General features: G+C 39.5%; 1 protein-coding gene across 3 annotated transcripts in view; it reads left to right on the top strand.

The window, feature by feature from the left end:
• Positions 1-17,052, top strand: part of CARNMT1 (carnosine N-methyltransferase 1) — a 34,435-nt gene extending 17,383 nt beyond the window's left edge. For all 3 annotated transcript variants that reach the window (XM_039219464.1, XM_039219465.1, XM_039219466.1), the window contains exons 4-8: positions 5,415-5,555; positions 6,513-6,691; positions 8,680-8,793; positions 14,398-14,501; positions 15,420-17,052. In XM_039219464.1, the coding sequence (XP_039075395.1) occupies positions 5,415-5,555; positions 6,513-6,691; positions 8,680-8,793; positions 14,398-14,501; positions 15,420-15,521 (640 nt within the window). In that variant the 3' untranslated portion in view covers positions 15,522-17,052. The remainder of the gene's footprint in view (positions 1-5,414; positions 5,556-6,512; positions 6,692-8,679; positions 8,794-14,397; positions 14,502-15,419) is intronic.
• The last annotated feature ends 429 nt before the right edge of the window (positions 17,053-17,481 follow it).

Genomic DNA, 17,481 nt, shown 5'->3' on the forward strand with positions numbered 1-17,481 from the left:
CATGTGGAACCATATTCTCTTATGAATCCTGAAAACTGTCGGACATATTTTTAGATCTAAATTTCACTAACCTATCCTATTTTAGAAGAATTTGAAGTGATCTTTTGTTTGTGTGTAGGAGAAATCTATGCATTTCACTCCAAAACATAACAGGTACACATTGTCTAGTTGAATATATATATATTTTAATATAGTTGGGCATTAGGAAAACATATGCTGAGCTTTTCCAACTTATATTAAAATAAAGACTATATAATTTATGAAAGGATTCTGTTAGCTAGAAGAATCTATTTAAGAAGAGAAAATGGAGGAAATGTAGACTGCCACATAATGCAAGAGTAGAGACTGCAAATTTAGATATATCCCTCGTCCTGAAGCCCTCTTAGGCCAAAGATACCTATTTCAGATTTCTTTCAAACAGGATCTCAAGCTCTTAAAATTCAGGATATCAAGTGCTTACAAATCTAGAGTAATAACTCAGAAAACAATTCAAGACTAATAACCCAGTAGAAAGTAACATAAATAGTTCACAGAAAAACGAAATACAAGGAACTCAATCATAGGAATATGCAAATACAAAAGCCACACTAAGGTGCCGTTTTTCACCTATCACAATATAAGGTTTAAAAGTTATGTAACTTACTGAAGATGTGAAGAAACCTATAGCCTGCTGATCAAAGACTAAATCAGTGAACTCTTATGGAGGCAACTTGGTAATAGTTAACAAAATTTTAATGCTTATCTTTTGACTCTTGAAATCCAATTTTGGGGAAGCTTTCTACAGATATATTTATTCCTGCATGTGGAAGATCATTTATGCCAAGGGTATTTTGACATACTGACAAAAGATGGGAAACAATGGAAATGTCTGCAGTCGATTTTGATACATTATCTTACAGTCATGCAGTGGAATACTTAGTCACAACACAGGTTAAGGAGCTACTGTGTAGGAGTAGGAGAGAGGTTCAAGATGTAGAACATTGGGTTGGCAAACTTCTTCTTAAAGGGCCAGCTAGCAAATATTTAGGCTTTTCTCTGTTGTTGGGAGACAAAGCCATAGACCGTATGTCCATGTGTATGACTGTTGCAATGAGTCTTATTTAGAGAAACAGATGTCTGGTCTGTGGGTCATAGAAGAACTTGGAATATAAATTGTAACAGAGGTATGAAGTGCTGAAAGCACTGGGTAGTGAGTTCAAGCTTTGCCTGGGGTAGTTGGGAAAGACTTCACAGATGAGGTGGGTGATAATTTAAACCGAGTTTCGGGGGGTGTGTAGGAGCTCTGAAGATTGAGGTGAGGAGGAGGTGTTTTCTGGAATTGGTGAGGAGTTGTTGGGTACATGGAGTTCTTTGTTGAGAGTGGCTGAAGAGGTAAACTGGGATCATGTTTTTGAAGGCACTAGATACTGATGAGATTTCTAACCCATTTTCTACTTGGAATAAAAAATATTTCAATGCCTAGCTCTGTTAAACCTTGAAATTTTGCCATATTTACTTCAGGGCTTTGTTTGTTTATGTGTTTTTTTGGTATGTGTTTTTTAAAAGAAACAGAGATGCAGTTGAAACCATGGCCTGCAAACCATGCTGAGTAACTTCTCTTTCCAGAGATGATAGCTAATATGAATTTGTTTTTCTCTAACCTTCTGACATTAACTACACGTTCATATACCTTTATAAACAATACATTTTATTGTTCTTTATATTGTAATAGTTCACAGAATGAACTGTGGTATCATTTCACAAGTGGCTTTTGCTCAAAATTGTGTTCTTACTATTTCTCTGTGAAGCACGCCAGTCAATAGAAATAAAATGGAAGCCGTATATGTTATTTTAAATTTTGTAAGAACCACATAAAAAGTCACAGGTGAAATTAATAATGTACTTTAGTAACCCAGTTTACCTGAAGTGTTATTCCAGCATATAATCAGTTTGTGAGATGATTAATGAGGTATTTTACACTCCTTTTTTATACTGGCTCTTTGAAATCTGGCATCCGTTTCACACTTGCACCTCTCAGCTCGGACAAGCCACATTTTAAGTGTTGAGTGGCCATAGGTGGCTAGTGACCATAGGTGGCCAGTGACCATAGGTGGCCAGTGGCTTTTACCGTATGGCACCGAGAACTGCCACAGTTCAAGCAGGACCGAACACTCCCAGTGCTTGAGGGTCGTGCATGCTCCTGACCTCCAGGGGTCGTGCTGACACGAGAGAGAGTCGTGTGTGTTGGAACTGGCTGATCCCCCCGCCTGCGGCCCGCAAATCGCTCTGTGTACCATCAGGGAAGCCTCTCTCCAGAGGAGCATTTACTGCCCATGATGGCCGGAGCGCAGAGTGCGGCACAGGCACAAGGCGCGGCCTCTAGCCACGCGGGGGCCCCGGGCCTGTCCTTACAGGAGTCCGCGCTTCACTCTTGCTTGTCTGGGGTAAACCGTCAAAACGATCCCTGCTTTTCCTGGGTGTCACATTGGTAGAAAATGCACTGCTTCCCCCCAGGCGGACCTGACTAGCCAGGTAAACCTGCCACCTAACGTTTCTTTGCTCACGACCCCCGCAGCCACGTGTATTATGCCTCCAGTCCTGGTTTTCCAAGCTTCAGTCACGTTTAGTCACCTCACCCTAAAGGTCTGTATGTAGACTTCTATCTAGTTCTCTTCTTTTCTACAGAACTTTCTTCATTGAAATGCCCTGGAGTTGACATGGAGTCCTAGTGGAAACCGCCTTTTAGTATACTTTAGAGTCATACACTTTAAATTAGAGGGGCTTTCCATTATGCAGTTAATATCCCTCCTATAATCACCCGATGAAAACGAGATCTAGCTAAGGACAAAAATTTAGGGAAAAATCCTCTACATGTCACTCATTCATTGCTTGATTTTTTATTATTTTTTCAATTCTTTGGATTTATTTTAATGTGTCTTTTATATGCCCACAGAAATAGATAGTGTATAATAGTAGATCTATCATGACCTCTGCCAACCCTTAATCTGGGTTGATATATAATCTGCATTCCATGGCTTGAAGATAGCCTTTTAATAGTTTCGGACAGCACTTTCTGCCACAAGGTGGGGGTAGAGAGTTCTATGGGCCTTTTTAGGTGGGGAGATTCTGGTCATAAAGTTTAGTTTCACAGTGAACAAAATAATTGTCAGCAATGTTATTAACACAACTGTCCCTTAGGGTTAGCATGATTTATAATTTTTTCATGCTAATATTCAGCTTATTCAGTACTCAGGTCATTAGCCATTCAGAAATGATTAGTGATTATTCTTATAACAGTTTAAATACTCTATAACTTCCACATCATTTACTTTTTGTTGCATTACTTTGGTTTTGTTTTTAAATCTAAGGTGAGAACAGTCACTTGGGGAAAATGGATGTTTTGATTGGGCAGACAGGAACTGAGAGGAAAAAAAAGACGTAATTCTGGGAGAGTAAGGGTTTTGGTGGGTCTGATAGGGAGAGGAAATGAATGAATCAAAGGTGCCTGGGGCTCAGTCAGAAAAGCGTCTGACTCTTGATCTTGTGGTTGTTAGTCCGAGCCCCATGTTGGGGGTACAGATTACTTAAAAGTTAAAAAAAAAAAAAAATTTAATCTGTTAAGTCAATTAAAAATTAAAATGTTGGGGCACCTGGGAGGCTCAGTCGGTTGAGCATCCGAGTCTTGATTTCAGTTTGGGTCATGATCTCAGGACTATGGGATTGAGCTCCACATTAGGCTTCGTGCTGAGTGTGGAGCCTGCTTGGGACCCTCTCTCCCTCCCTCCCTCCCTCCTTCCTTCCCTCTTTCTCTCTCTTCCTCTCCCTCTGCCCTTCTCTCTTGCTTGCACATTCTCTCTCTAAAAACAAAACAAAAAAAGAAAAAAAAGTGTTCACACATAGACATTGTGTGTAATCTGGAACAAGAAGGCATTTTTTTAGTGAAAACTGTTCTCTGGCAACTTGTGTCAGTTGTGCTCCTGTCAAATACTAAACAGTGTCTACTAATCATAACAAGCCTACTTGTCAGAAATCAGTTTTAGCAAATCTTGGTTATGCCTTATTGTACATAAAAGATTAAATAGTGAAACTCGAGACTTGGTTAAGGTTTTTATGCAGATACATATATAATATGTTCAGACTGGATGACCCTAGACAAATTCCCATGTTACTCTATTTGTAGACTGAATTTTCAAAAGCCCCAAAGTCCTGTTTGTTTCTTTTTCATTTCAGAATGGGAAATGCCGAGGTTACCGTATGGGCCACTAGTAAAAAGACCTGTTGCTGTTGGGAGCACACCAAACTTAAAGACCATGTAGTATAAAGATTTAAAAAAGAATAGGAATAGATTTGGAAATTGGAAATTTATTTTTTTATAAAGTTTTTTAATGTTTACTTTTGAGAGGGACTGAGCATGAGCGGCACAGGGGCAGAGAGAAGAGGGAGACACAGAATCCGAAGCAGGCTCTGGGCTCTAAGCCGTCAGCACAGAGCCCGATGCAAAGCTTGAACCCACAGACCGTGAGATCATGACTTGAGCCAAAGTCAGATGCTTACCAGACTGAGCTACCCGGGTGTCCCTGGATTTATGAACTAAATTTGGAGAATGCAGATAATAGTGAAATTCCTTCTTAACTGACGTGATGACAGCTGATTTCTGATTTCTATAACAATATCATTTTCGTTGCCCTAGAGCTCTATTGACTGACTGGTATTCCTGAGAAACTCCCTTGCTTTGCTAAGGCTTTTGAGCCATTTGAAGGTAGGGATGGTGGATGTTAGAATGAAGAGAACTTGTGACTGCAGTGTGATGCTAATAAACAGAGAGCCTGTGGTTTGGTGTGACATACTTGCCATTATCTATGCTCAGTTGGTAGGTAATTCCTCATTTTGCCCTTGAGAATACCTCCCTCCAAATTCTTTTGCCAGCTAAAATATATAGGATCTTACAGATAATACCTAACACATTAAAATCTACACATCTTTTATCTGCTTAGTCATACAACACATTGTATTTGTTAATAGAATTTGGAAATAATGTTTTGTTCTACTGTTTCATGATAAAATAGTTTTGTTCAATCTGTGTGTGTATTGGGATCCCTTCCTTTGATAAATTATCTTCTTAAGATAGTTGTTGTTCAGGTGAAAGCTACTTAGGAATATGAGTATCTTCATAAGTCTTTAGATATAAGGTGACTCCTTTTTGCCTGAAAAATATTTAGAGCATAAAACTCTCATCTGATATCTGAACATGTGATAATTCCTCATACTCTTATTTTTTCATTTATATTTAGAAGTACTTCTCAATTTTAAGAAGTCAGAGTCTTGAGTGAACTTATTGAATATCTAAGTCTTTAGTTAATGTGGATTTTGTCTTTTTTTTTTTTTTTTCTTTCTTTCTTTGAGGGGTTGGACATAATTGCCTTATTTCATTTCAGGGATCCTTCTAAAGTAAATATTCTGGTACCTGGTGCTGGACTAGGAAGACTGGCCTGGGAAATAGCTATGCTAGGTTATGCTTGTCAAGGAAATGAATGGAGTTTTTTTATGCTCTTTTCTTCCAACTTTGTACTCAACAGGTATTTAATTTACTTTTTGCTGGAAATAGTAATTTCTCAGAATCAGATTGACTTACCTATTTTTGAGCAATTCCGAATTTGAAGATAAATAGTGTTTGATTATATGTATCGTAATTGTTATATTAGCATCAAGTTGCTTATACAAAGTACCACTTTTAATCAGTTCCTAATTAACAGAATGTTGAAACAGGATGGATAAGTGACGTTTTAGAAAATGGTGGGATGGCCCATGAAACAAATGCTTCCTGTGCAGAATTTCAAGACTGTATGTATGATCCGGGAAGTAGTGTTTTTTTTTCTCTTCCCTAAACTTCTCCACCTATTGGTTTCTTTAGTGGAATCAGAGTTCAGTGTAGCAGTCGTAACTTTTTCCCTCAATCGGATTCTTATAAAATGGCCAAGTATGCTCATATGACTGAGTTGGAAACATCTCTCAGAATTTCTGTGGCCTCTTTCAGAAAATAGTGGAAAAGGGTTTTTATTTTTAAAGTCAGAAGAGTTGCATTGGGAAAAAAGAACTAGCTGCCTTGTTTAAATTAAATACTATGTTGTCTTGGTGGCAGTATGAGTTAGGGAGTGGTGAGGATGTAAAGAGGAGAGAATTAGAATAGTTGGGTAGCAAACGAAACCCATACCACTTTTCTAAGAAAATAGTTGGACTGTTTTTTAACTTGAGTTTGAAGTTTGGAAATAGATTTTTTAAGATGTGAGTGAACGACACATTTATATTTCTGAATTTACTTTAATTTTTTTTTCCTGTCTTTTAATTCATGATTGGTTGCCCATCTACATGTATATGTGCATTTTCAGATAATTAGGTGGGGTGTAGTGGTAACACTTCTACGTATTAATGAGCTTTATAAGTAACTCTTCAATCAGATTATATTTTCGTGTTTAGAGTGGATTTTCTTGGTGAAATTTTTAGTTAACACTGAATTCTATGCTCCTGTTTTGCAGATGTTCTGAAATTAATAAATACAAGCTTTATCCTTGGATTCATCAGTTTAGCAATAACCGGAGGTCAGCAGATCAGATTCGACCCATCTTTTTCCCTGATGTTGATCCCCACAGTCTTCCCCCTGGTTCCAACTTTTCGATGACAGCCGGAGATTTTCAGGAGATATACTCAGAATGCAGTAAGTGCAAAACAAACATTTAAAAGGTCTTGTCATTTATTCTAAATTTAATGAGCTAATTTTATACTAAGGCAAAGTTTTGGTCATTCATTCTGATAGTAGAATATAAGGTATACTTCAGTGACAATTTAGGATATTCAAAGTCATATATAAGGTAATGATGGGAAATATAAAGGATAGGATTCCACAATTAGGAAATTTGAAATCTGTTGGGTCTATTAATGTAAGATGATGTGTAAACAAATTTTAGTGAGTAGTGAGTACAGTAAAGATAAAAGTAGATGAGTGTGGGAAAGAAGTTCTTTGTAGAGAGAAGGCTGTGACTTCAAGAATAGGGAGACAGAGGTACAAAGGGGTGAATGAATAAGGTAATGAGAGACGGTGACACACTCTGACTAGAAGGGAAAGAGGTTGGTTTGGGAGTTTAATGCGAGATACGGCTAGAAAAGTAGGTTGGTTCCAGACTGTGGAAGACCTTTATAATTAGATTATGAAGTCTGGATGTCACCTGGGCAAACTGTGAAGTTTGAGCTAGCTTTAGAGAAAAGGAGACGATAATGAAGAAAGAGGCGAGGAGGAAGTGGATTGGCAGTGAAAGGAAGAAGAAAAGTAGAATGCTCAGAGGTCAGTAACATCTTTCATTCAACAGATACTTAATTTGAGCACCTGCCAAGTCCTAGGTATGTTCTAGGCATTGGAATGAGAGCAGGGAGCAAAATGAAGCTGCTGTATAGGGGATTTCTATTCTAATAGGGACTGAGAGGCAGCAACATGAACGTTGTGAGGAAGAATACTAAGGCAGGTGACAACGATACAGAGTGGTGGGGACGGGCTGCTGTTCATGGAGTTGTTAGGGAAGGCCTTTCCAAGCAAAACTTAATAAGAATGTTGAGTGGAAAACCTAGAAAAAGTGAAGAGGCAAGCCATTAGATCCGTGGGGGAAATGTTGCAGACGGAAGGGGTGGGGAGGGAAGAAGGATTCAGAGTGGAGAGGGGCGCTTGTTCTGCTTAGGGAGAGCGAGAGGCCACTCTGGCTGGGGTGTAGTGAGCATGGGCACCACACTGGGAGGCTGGGGAGGGTTTGATTATACTCAGGGGGGATGCCACTAGAGGGATTGGAGGAGGGGAGTAATAAGAGAGTCAGGTTTTTGTTTCTTTTTCCCTGAATGCTGACACTGGGAAAACCTGTACTCTGAAGGTGGAAAGAGCGATACGGAAGATGTTGGGTGCTGGGGATGGGTTAGAACGAGGCCTCAAAATAGAGGTGAGATCATGGAAAACATGAGTTAGGCGAGTCCAGGAGACATTGTTCTGCAGCAGGGTTGGGGAGGGCTGATGGTGAAGGTCTTCCTCGGCTGGATGCGTACCTTTATCAGGCCAGCATTCGTACAGAGGCCTGTCTGCACTTCAGCCTCTGTCCCTGTCCTGGGCCGCGGCCTCCAAACACTGCTCTCCAGTGGGTTCCCTTGACCACCTGCCCCCACTTTTCCACCGGCCAGTATCTGGAGCACTGGTGGTATTGATTGAGTATCTGATGTCATTCGTTTCTCACTTGACGACAAGTACCTACGGTCTTTCTGAAACTTGCCACACTTGGTGGTTAACACTGGCTTAAATCACAGTGTAAAATTCAAATAACTACTACTTCATCTTAACTGATTTGAAACGAAGGCTAGGCCCTGAGTAGATTATAAAACTCTTACAAGTACCTTTTGTTAAAGATACTAGTTATATAGGTTATCAAAAATGGTTTCGGAGTTGATTATCAAATTCTTAATAAAAACTTTTATGAATTGCAAAGTATCTCATAAATGATTGTTTGATTACCCTAATTACAGACTTGAGTGGAAGAGTTTAGCTTCTGTATTCCTCCAGTTAAATGAAGTATTCACAGTCTCTTAAGAGCTAGCTGATACATTTATAGAATTAATTAAAAGAAAAGGCAGAATAACATAATTAAATGTAGTAATTTGGTTTTCCTTCACTAGATACCTGGGACTGCATTGCTACCTGTTTCTTCATAGACACAGCTCACAATGTAATTGATTACATTGACACAATATGGAAAATACTCAAGCCAGGTGGAATTTGGATCAATCTAGGTAAGTTCCTCAGTATTTATTAGACTCTCATACATTTATCTGAGTACTTAGAGCTATTCTCTGTTTGGTAATTTGACAGTAACAAATGTCCACAAAGGTTATAGTTAGTTAAGTTGTGCAGCTTCCTGTAGACACTACCCTAGTTAGTAGTGCAGTTCCTCTGAGAGTGGAGGGAACCCTAAAAGTTGTGTCTTCTGCTAGGTCATCCTCACAGTACGAATTATTACTCTGATGATAATCATTGTCCCCACCCTCCCTCCATCACAACAGCAATCTGTCAAGATGGAAGTGTTCTTTTTTCTTTCAGATGTTTTCATTTGAAGAAAGCACTTAACCTCCCCCATAGAAACTTCCTCCGAGGTACATACACATAGTGGGAAAAGAGTAGGTATGGTGATTTTCAGGACTGCCCTGAGTTTAAGAGAGAGTATCATTTCATTTATGCAAAAACCTTTTTACTGCATCCTACTACTAGGTGATGAATATTCCCATCCAGCATCTAGAGGAAGTAACCAGTTTTATCCTCCTCCTTTAAAATAAAGGGAGAATAATAATATCAAGGTAAATATACTTGTCTTTATTAGTGAGATGTATAATCCATGTTAAGAAAGACATAATGGCTAGGGGCACCTGGGGACTCAGTCAGTTAGGCGTCCGACTTTTGATTTCGGCTTAGGTCGTGATTTCAGAGTTTGCGGGATTGAGCTCTGCGCTGACAGTGCGGAGCCTGCTTGGGATTCTCTCTCACTCTGTCTCTCTCTGTCCCTCCCTTGTTCCTGCTCTCTCTCAAAATAAGTAAATAAACTTAAAAAAATAGACATAATGACTAGAATATAAAGATTTTCAAGATGAGGGTTAATATACAACATAAGAGGACAGATACACCTTGTTTGAGTCTGTGGCCTTCAGGTTTGGTCTAGTTTTGTTGTTGGTTCTGTCCTGTGCTCTCTTTTGAATGACCGGACTTGACCACAGATTTTGCCATCAGGACTCAGACTAGAGGCAGTAATAGGTCTTTTGAAACTTCTCTTTAAAATTTCATGGGGCAAATGAGAGTAGTTGTAAAATGTAGCCATTATCTGAAACAATGATCTCAAACCTTAGATCCTCTTTAAAAGTAGTCACTTCTTTAAAGCAGATTTCTTTAAAAATTTCCCAAGGAGTCACTGAAATGTAATACAGTTGACCGTTGAAAAGAGGGATGCTGACCCCTTGTACAATAAAAAATCTACATATAACTTTTGGGGCGCCTGGGTGGCTCAGTCAGTTAAGCGTCTGACTTCGGCTCGGGTCATGATCTCACAGTTCGTGGGTTCGAGCCCTGCGTTGGGCTCTGCTGACAGCTCAGAGCCTGGAGCCTGCTTCAGATTCTGTGTCTCCCCCTCTCTCTGACCCTCCCCTGCTCACGCTCTCTCTCTCTCAGAAATAAATAAAAACATTAAAAAAAATTTGTTTTAAATCTGGATATAACTTTTGAGCTCCCCCAAACTTAACTGCTAATAGCCTGCTGTTGACCAGAATCCTACTGATAATGTAGTTAACACATATTTTGTATATTACATGTTATTATATATTGTATTCTTATAGTAAAGTAGGCTAAAGAAAAGAAAATGTTATTAAGAAAATTATAAGGAAGACGGGGCATGTGGGTGGCTCAGGTGGTTCAGCACCCAACTTCAGCTCAGGTCATTGTCTACCAGTTTGTGCGTTCAAGTCCCGTGTCAGGCTCAGTGCTGATAGTTCAGAGCCTGGAGCCTGCTTTGGATTCTGAGTTTCCCTCACTCTCTTTCTCTCTCTCTAAAAAATTAATAAACATTTATTAGTTAAAAAAATTATAAGGAAGAAAAAATACACTGAGTACATTAAGTCTCACTGACACGTATTTATCAACAAAACAAAATGTGTGTAAGTGGATCTGTGCAGCCCAGACCTTTGTTGTTCAAGGGTCAACTGTATCACCTATTGGGTATTTGCTCACTGGGGGTTAGGTGGTGTGTTAGCCACTTGTAACCTTATTTAATCTGAAAACAACCCTATGTTGAAATGGTATGTCTGCTGTCTTTATCGTTGAAGAAACTGAGTCTTGCTTTAAGTAACTAGCTGTTACTTAAAGGGGGGTCCTGGAGGTCCTGGAGCTTATAACTGCCTGGAACAAATAAAATTGTCCCTGCATAAGCATATTGTTTGGTAAGAATGGATGTGCTGGGCTCCGTTGTGATTTGTCACAGGCACCAGAGGGAATAGGGCACATTGGTTAGTGGGAGGTCAGCGAGGAGATCTTCTTACCGGAGTTTCAAAGCAATTCTGAGAATTGGAATAATGGAGAAGCACAGTCCTTAAAAATAGTCATTCTGAAGGTTAGTATTTTCCAAGTAAAATTCTTTAAACGTATAAGCTGAAGAATTTTAAAAATAATTATCTCAGGGTGCCTACGTGGCCCAGTCAAGTGTCTGACTCTTAATTTAGGCTTATGTCTTAATTGCAGAGTCGTGGGATTGAGCCCCACGTCAGGCTCTGCGCTGAGCATTGAGCCTGCTTAAGATTCTCTCTCCCTCTGTCCTCTCGCCCCCACTTGTGCTCTCTCTCTCTAAAAAAGGAATTAAAAAAATACAGATAATAATAATTAGCTCAGAGTGAATATTCCGTGAATAGTGGTGTGCTCCAGATGTCTGTGCAGAACGGTGTCTCTCACTTCCGATGTCATGTGCTCATCCTTGACGAAATATGACTCTTACTGTGGCTTCCCCTGTTCTTTCATCTCTCCGTTCCACATGTCTCTGTTATGTGCTGAGCCACTCTCTACCAGTTTGGATACCTCACAATCCAAGAGAACCCCATGTCTTTTTTTGATCCATCATCTCTGCAGATTTCTCCCCAACTGGAAAACTGTGTGTCCTCCTTACCCTCTTCTTTCTCATCTTCAGCACCCAGTCCACAACTTCTGTCTCCTAAAGCTTCTTAATAGGTCTTGAATGTCTTCTGTCCCAGGGATTCTCAGTGGCAGCACCATTGACATTTGGGGCTGGATCATTCTTCATTTGGAGGGGCGGAGAGGGAGGGCCCTCCTGTATACCGCGGAGGGGTGGTAAATTTGTGACATTCCATGGTTTTGGCCTCAGTCATGTGGGCCTAGAAAATTAATTTTACCAGTAAACTGAGAGCACATAGCCCCTGGGGGGTGATCTCACCCTCACCTTGCTGACCTAGACTAGAATGTTCATTCATTCATATGGAATGAGAACTGGCAGCTGCCGGTGTAACTAAAAAGCTACATTGCAAGTTAAATTATAACAGATATTGTCTACATTCTATGAAATCAGAGCTGGAATATTGTTAATTTCTAAACTGCTTTGAGGGGGATTTGAAGGACTCTGGTCTTCCTCAGGTGAGGAACGGCTAGTGAGCTTTTTAAGAGAACTGTTTACATGTGACCTTCGGGAAACCTGTTGTTCCATTTTCACGCTGGCCAGTGCTCCTTAAACACATTCTGTGTACTGTATTTTAAACCCCGGGCACGGGTGTGCATGTGCGTGCACTGACACACTTACAGCCCAGTTGTGGAGGGCAGGCAGTTAGCGAAGTGAATCTAAACTTCATCTGGAAGAATAAACAGGTGAAAGTTCTCAAAAGAAAGACCCACAGTCTTTTCCTTCCTGTGGGGAAAAACCCATTTCTTCCTAAACACTTCTGACCCTTCTGAACACCAACTGAGGGGTTTTTCCTCCCCCCTCTCTCTGTCCCTCCCTCCTTTCTCTCAAAATAAATAAACTTCTAAAAAATTTTTAAAAACCTACAACTACAGTAGTTATCTTTGTAATCTGGTTAAAAAAAGTGCAGATTACATGAAAAATAATTAGTGAGCAATGTGACACTACAGTAAATTAAAAAAAAAATTTTTTTTATGTTTTATTTTTGAGAGACAGAGCGAGTGGGGGAGGGGCAGAGAGAGAGGGAGACACAGAATCTGAAGCAGCTCTAGGCTCTGAGCTGTCAGCACAGAGCCCGATGTGGGGCTCGAACCCACGAACCGTGAGATCATGACCTGAGCTGAAGTCGGATGCTTAACCGACTGAGCCACCCAAGCGCCCCTACAGTAAATGTTTTAGAGTATGGCATATTGAGAGAGTGAGCAGTAGGGCCAGGAACTTGAAGGGATTCTATTAAACTTGATTCCAGCAAGGTTTTGGAGCATGGCTGAGGCTTGGGTTGGAAAGTTGGAGCTCTCTAGGTGGGACGCAGCATGAGTAGAGGTACAGTTTGACCTGAGGGTGTAAGAATCATTGGAGTGTGTTTATTTAGATGTAATAAAACAATATTGTTGGAGGCTCTTAAAATAATGGAGCAGAAACATCATACACTTTAGAGCTGGACAGACTATGATGCTCTGCATGTTTATAAAAGCTTCCAAGGCTTAAGGATGGTCTAGGACACACAGCAGGTGCTCAGTACATGGTAGCTCCTGTCATTTTTACTAGTACTAAGAAAACTAACAGGAAGTTAAGCTTGACAGAATAGTTTGATAGGGAACCATTGTTGTCTTTTGAAAAAGAGTAATAACGTAAACATTCATAATCATTTTTTCTAGTGTTTTATGTAGAGTTAAAAAGAGGAGAGGAAGAAAAACATTTTAAGTCTTAGTAGGTTCCAGAGTGATGAGCCTTTTGGGAGGAGAAACTGTCCTGTTGTTATTCTTATTTCCAGTGATTAGCACATTGTATGAGGCTTAGGGTGGTGGGCCTGGTATTTATACTTAATCCAATGAACTGGTTAAAAACTGGTTAAAAAAAAAAACCCAAAAACTGTTTAGATTAGTCCTGAAGCAAAACTGTTCAGGTAGTATTGCCTGGACGAGGCTGATGGATTGGGCAGAATGCGAGAGATTGAAAGATTGAAGAGTCTGGTTTGAATCAGATGATAGTTCCTTGGACATGTGGAATGAGAGAATAGTAAAAGGAGAATGTCATTTTAAAAAGTTGTGATTGCTGTCATTTACTCTGCCTTCTCTACACTGGGTGCATTGGATGTTACCTGTTAGATGGAGCAGAGCCAGTGGCTTGCCCACAGGCACACAAGTAGTAAGTGTTATAGCTGGGGTTTGAGCTGAGCACTTAACAAAGCCAGCTCCATTGTCACCTCTTCCTCCCAGGAAGCCCTGCCTAGAACTTGCCTTCACACCCACACTCTCTCTTACCCAGGCTAGCTGGAAGACCCTTGTCCAGTTTGTAGCTGCTTTTGGGCGTTTACTTAAGGAATTATAATTACAGTGTACCTTTGGAATTTAGGGACTTTGCATTCTCTGATGCATTTGCTCCTTCGGTAACTTACGAGTTACAGGCGCAAGGCCGTGATGTGGAGAATCACAGGGCAGTCCTGGTATACCAGAGGGACTCGCTCCCCAGGAGTGCAGCTCCAGCACTCAGATGTCAGCTACTGGGCCAAAGTCTCGGGTCTGGACACATGCCCTTGGCAGATATAAACGTTCTTGACTTCTTCTTACGTTTCATCCCCTACCCAGCTTACAATTCCGCTTGGAGTTGTATCTAACACAGCAACTAGTGCATGTTTATATTTAAGTAATTCATTCATAATATCTTTTAACCATAGGTCCTCTGCTGTACCACTTTGAAAATTTGGCAAATGAACTTTCCATAGAATTGAGCTATGAAGATATAAAAAACGTTGTTCTACAATATGGATTCCAGGTGGAGGTAAGGGTGGAATGAAGTGTAGCCACGCTTTCACTTCCAAAGCTTTAATATTAGGACAGTTACTGGCTTTAGCTCTTAGCTTGTTTTCTCATTCATAAAGTGAAAATAATATGTACTCAGGTTTTAGAATTATAAGGATTTGGCATAAGGTATATGTGAAGGGAAATAATCTCTGGTGTAGTCAGTCACCTTTCAGTACATTGTAGCTGACCATGATCGTGACATTGGCTCCTGCAGACTCACAGATACCAAGTACACAAGGGTCTGGAGAAGCAGAGGTGGGAGGGCAGGGGTATTCGGTCACTATATGTACTTTTGTAGTCTTAATTTCTTTTTTATCATGTGTGATTATAAGGTTTTATGAAACTTTGACTTGTTTTAATTGTGTGTTTATTTAAAAGCATTCCAGTCATTTAAAAAATCAACAACAGGTTTGTTCTTAAAAATAAAGAGAAGTTGGGGTGTCTGGGTGGCTCAGTTGGTTAAGTGTCTGGGATCACGGGGCTCCATGCTGTGCATAGAGCCTGCTTAAGATTCTTTACTTCTTCTTCTGCGCCTCCCAAACTTGTTCTCTCTCCCTCTCTGTCTCAAGGAAAAAAAGGAGAGAGAGATTGAGAAAGACAAGAAAGAAGAGAAAGAAAGAAAAAGAAAAGCAACATACCCGAGTAATATGTTGAGCTCAGAGCTCAGGCTCTGGTGTTAGACTGTCTGAGTTTGAATCCCAGTTCTACCACTTAGTAGTGTGACCTTGAGCAATCTGTTTTTTGTAAAGTTAGGATTACTAATAATGCCAATCTTGGGGTATTTGTATGTAATAAATGAATTAATATACAGAATATGTTTAAAATAGTGCCTGTCACAGTGTTTGTGTTAGCATCATGGTCATCATCATCATTATGATTATTGTTTGCATTCCAGGTGGAAAAAGAATCTGTCTTGTCAACATATACTGTGAATGATCTCTCCATGATGAAATACTACTATGAATGTGTCTTGTTTGTGGTCCGTAAACCACAGTAACGTTCTCAAGTGGTATCGGCAGGAAAAAAAGCTTAATAAGAGCAAATGCTGAAATAAACAACTCGAAATCAACTATCCCAATGACAGGACACAACCTCAAATCAGTGGTGCCTTCTTATTCCTAACAAAATTTAGAAATAGCATCTATTTTCTTAATACGTCTATCGCTTTTTCAGAAATATACTATGCTGTGCATATTTGTACTACAAAAGTAAAAAAGGAGGAAATGTCTTCAAGTATACTTTTTCCTTGAAGCCCAGAATTGTCTTTCAGTAGAAAAAACTCTATCTCCAGTGGTCTTCATGAAGCTTTCTATTGCCAAGTCCACCATGTTCATGACTACTAGTATTGAAGTCCCCCCAAATCTTTCTGTTCTGTGTGCACTGCACAGGTTATTTTTAGAAGAGTCTGAGGATCCTCTGCCACATTCAGCACCTGGAATTGGGACTTTTGTTCACTTTGGACCTAAGCAGTCCCTACATAAAATGTGTACCCTTTTATCATTCAGATTATTTTTTTGCTAGCTCAGCTGAATTGAGAGAAGCAACAAACGTTTTGTTTTTATGAAACGTTAAATTTAATAAGATCACAGGCTGGTAAAATGCATTCAGGTAACTGAGAAATGGATCTTTTGGGCACACTAAACTGAACGTTATTTGAAAGCATACTTATCATGAATCACTCTGAAATGTAGAAGATCTCAGCACTCTTAAGCGAGGCACAAAAGCCTTTATTAAAGGTACTGCTAGGAAAATGGGGAAATAAGAATAAAATCTGCCCGTTTGAAATGTACGATTTTAAACTAGAAGTGAATACAGTCTGTCAGTGAGATGTTTACAATAATGTCTTTTCTTTAAATTACCTGGATTACAAAAGCAAGCACTTTTTTTTTGTTAAAAAATTAGATACTAGTAAAACTGTCATGATGGTATTACCGTGGGAAATTTTGAATATAAAATTCAGGGATAAATTACTGCCCGTGGTCTGTGTCTTCAGTATTGTAAGCAGCAGCTGTTAATGTAATTTCAGATTAACACCAATTTTGTTCCCTGATAGCTGGAGTTAAAAGAACTGCTTAAAAGATATGCTGCTTTAAATCTCTACCTCTAGCAGAATCTTTATTGGAGAGAGTTTTCCTTTGTATTTTTTTATGTTTATTGTTTTGTTTCCAGTAGCTTGGAAAGCAGAAATGACTAATGTTTTAACCTTTTCTTGGGGAAAGGAAGTACTCTTGAATACTTTCACAGGTGGTTATGATGGCATTAAATAACCTCCGTGGCAATTTGAATTAGATAGATTTAATCTCAATAATGTGCTGTTGGATTCATGTCATGTTTTAATCGGAAAACCTTGTGAATCTTTATAGACTTTTTTTGTTAGTGGGGCTGGGAGAGTCTACACAGTCTGGTGTCATAACTGGTATGAGCTGATCTGGGTGCAGTAAGGGGGCTCTTGTGGAAAGGGCTCCAGGAAGGCTATGTGACTTGCTAAATTATAGAAGCCTGTAGCCTGTTGTGTTTAAAAAACACAACACAACTATTTCTCTCTTGTGCCCCACCCCCATCCCCCACACTTGGCAGATGTTCAGTTAATTAGCAAGAATGAATTTGAAATTAACTTTTAGGGGACAGCCCCCCGCCAAGATTTGCTTATTTGTTTAAGAAAGAAAAAAGCTAAAAGGGTCCTAAGTATTTAAAAAATGCATTGAAAGGAAAGGAATGCATGCTATTTTTGAGTAATGTAGAAAGGCTTTTTATTCACTGACTAGTGTTCAACCTTTTTACTTGTATCAGAACAAATGATCTTGTTTTTCTCATCGAGGCAAAAATGTGTTGACAGCAATGGGTTGGCTTTGTGACTTAAAAGTTTTGGCTATCAGGTTTTATTCTTTAATAATGTTACTTATATTTCTAAATTATAGCTTCGTTTTAGTTAATTCTGAAATCAGTTATTTCATTTG

This window comes from Hyaena hyaena, unplaced genomic scaffold (assembly GCF_003009895.1).
Source record: "Hyaena hyaena isolate Hyena2069 unplaced genomic scaffold, ASM300989v1 scaffold_819, whole genome shotgun sequence".
In the NCBI taxonomy this organism is placed as follows: Eukaryota; Metazoa; Chordata; class Mammalia; order Carnivora; family Hyaenidae; genus Hyaena; species Hyaena hyaena.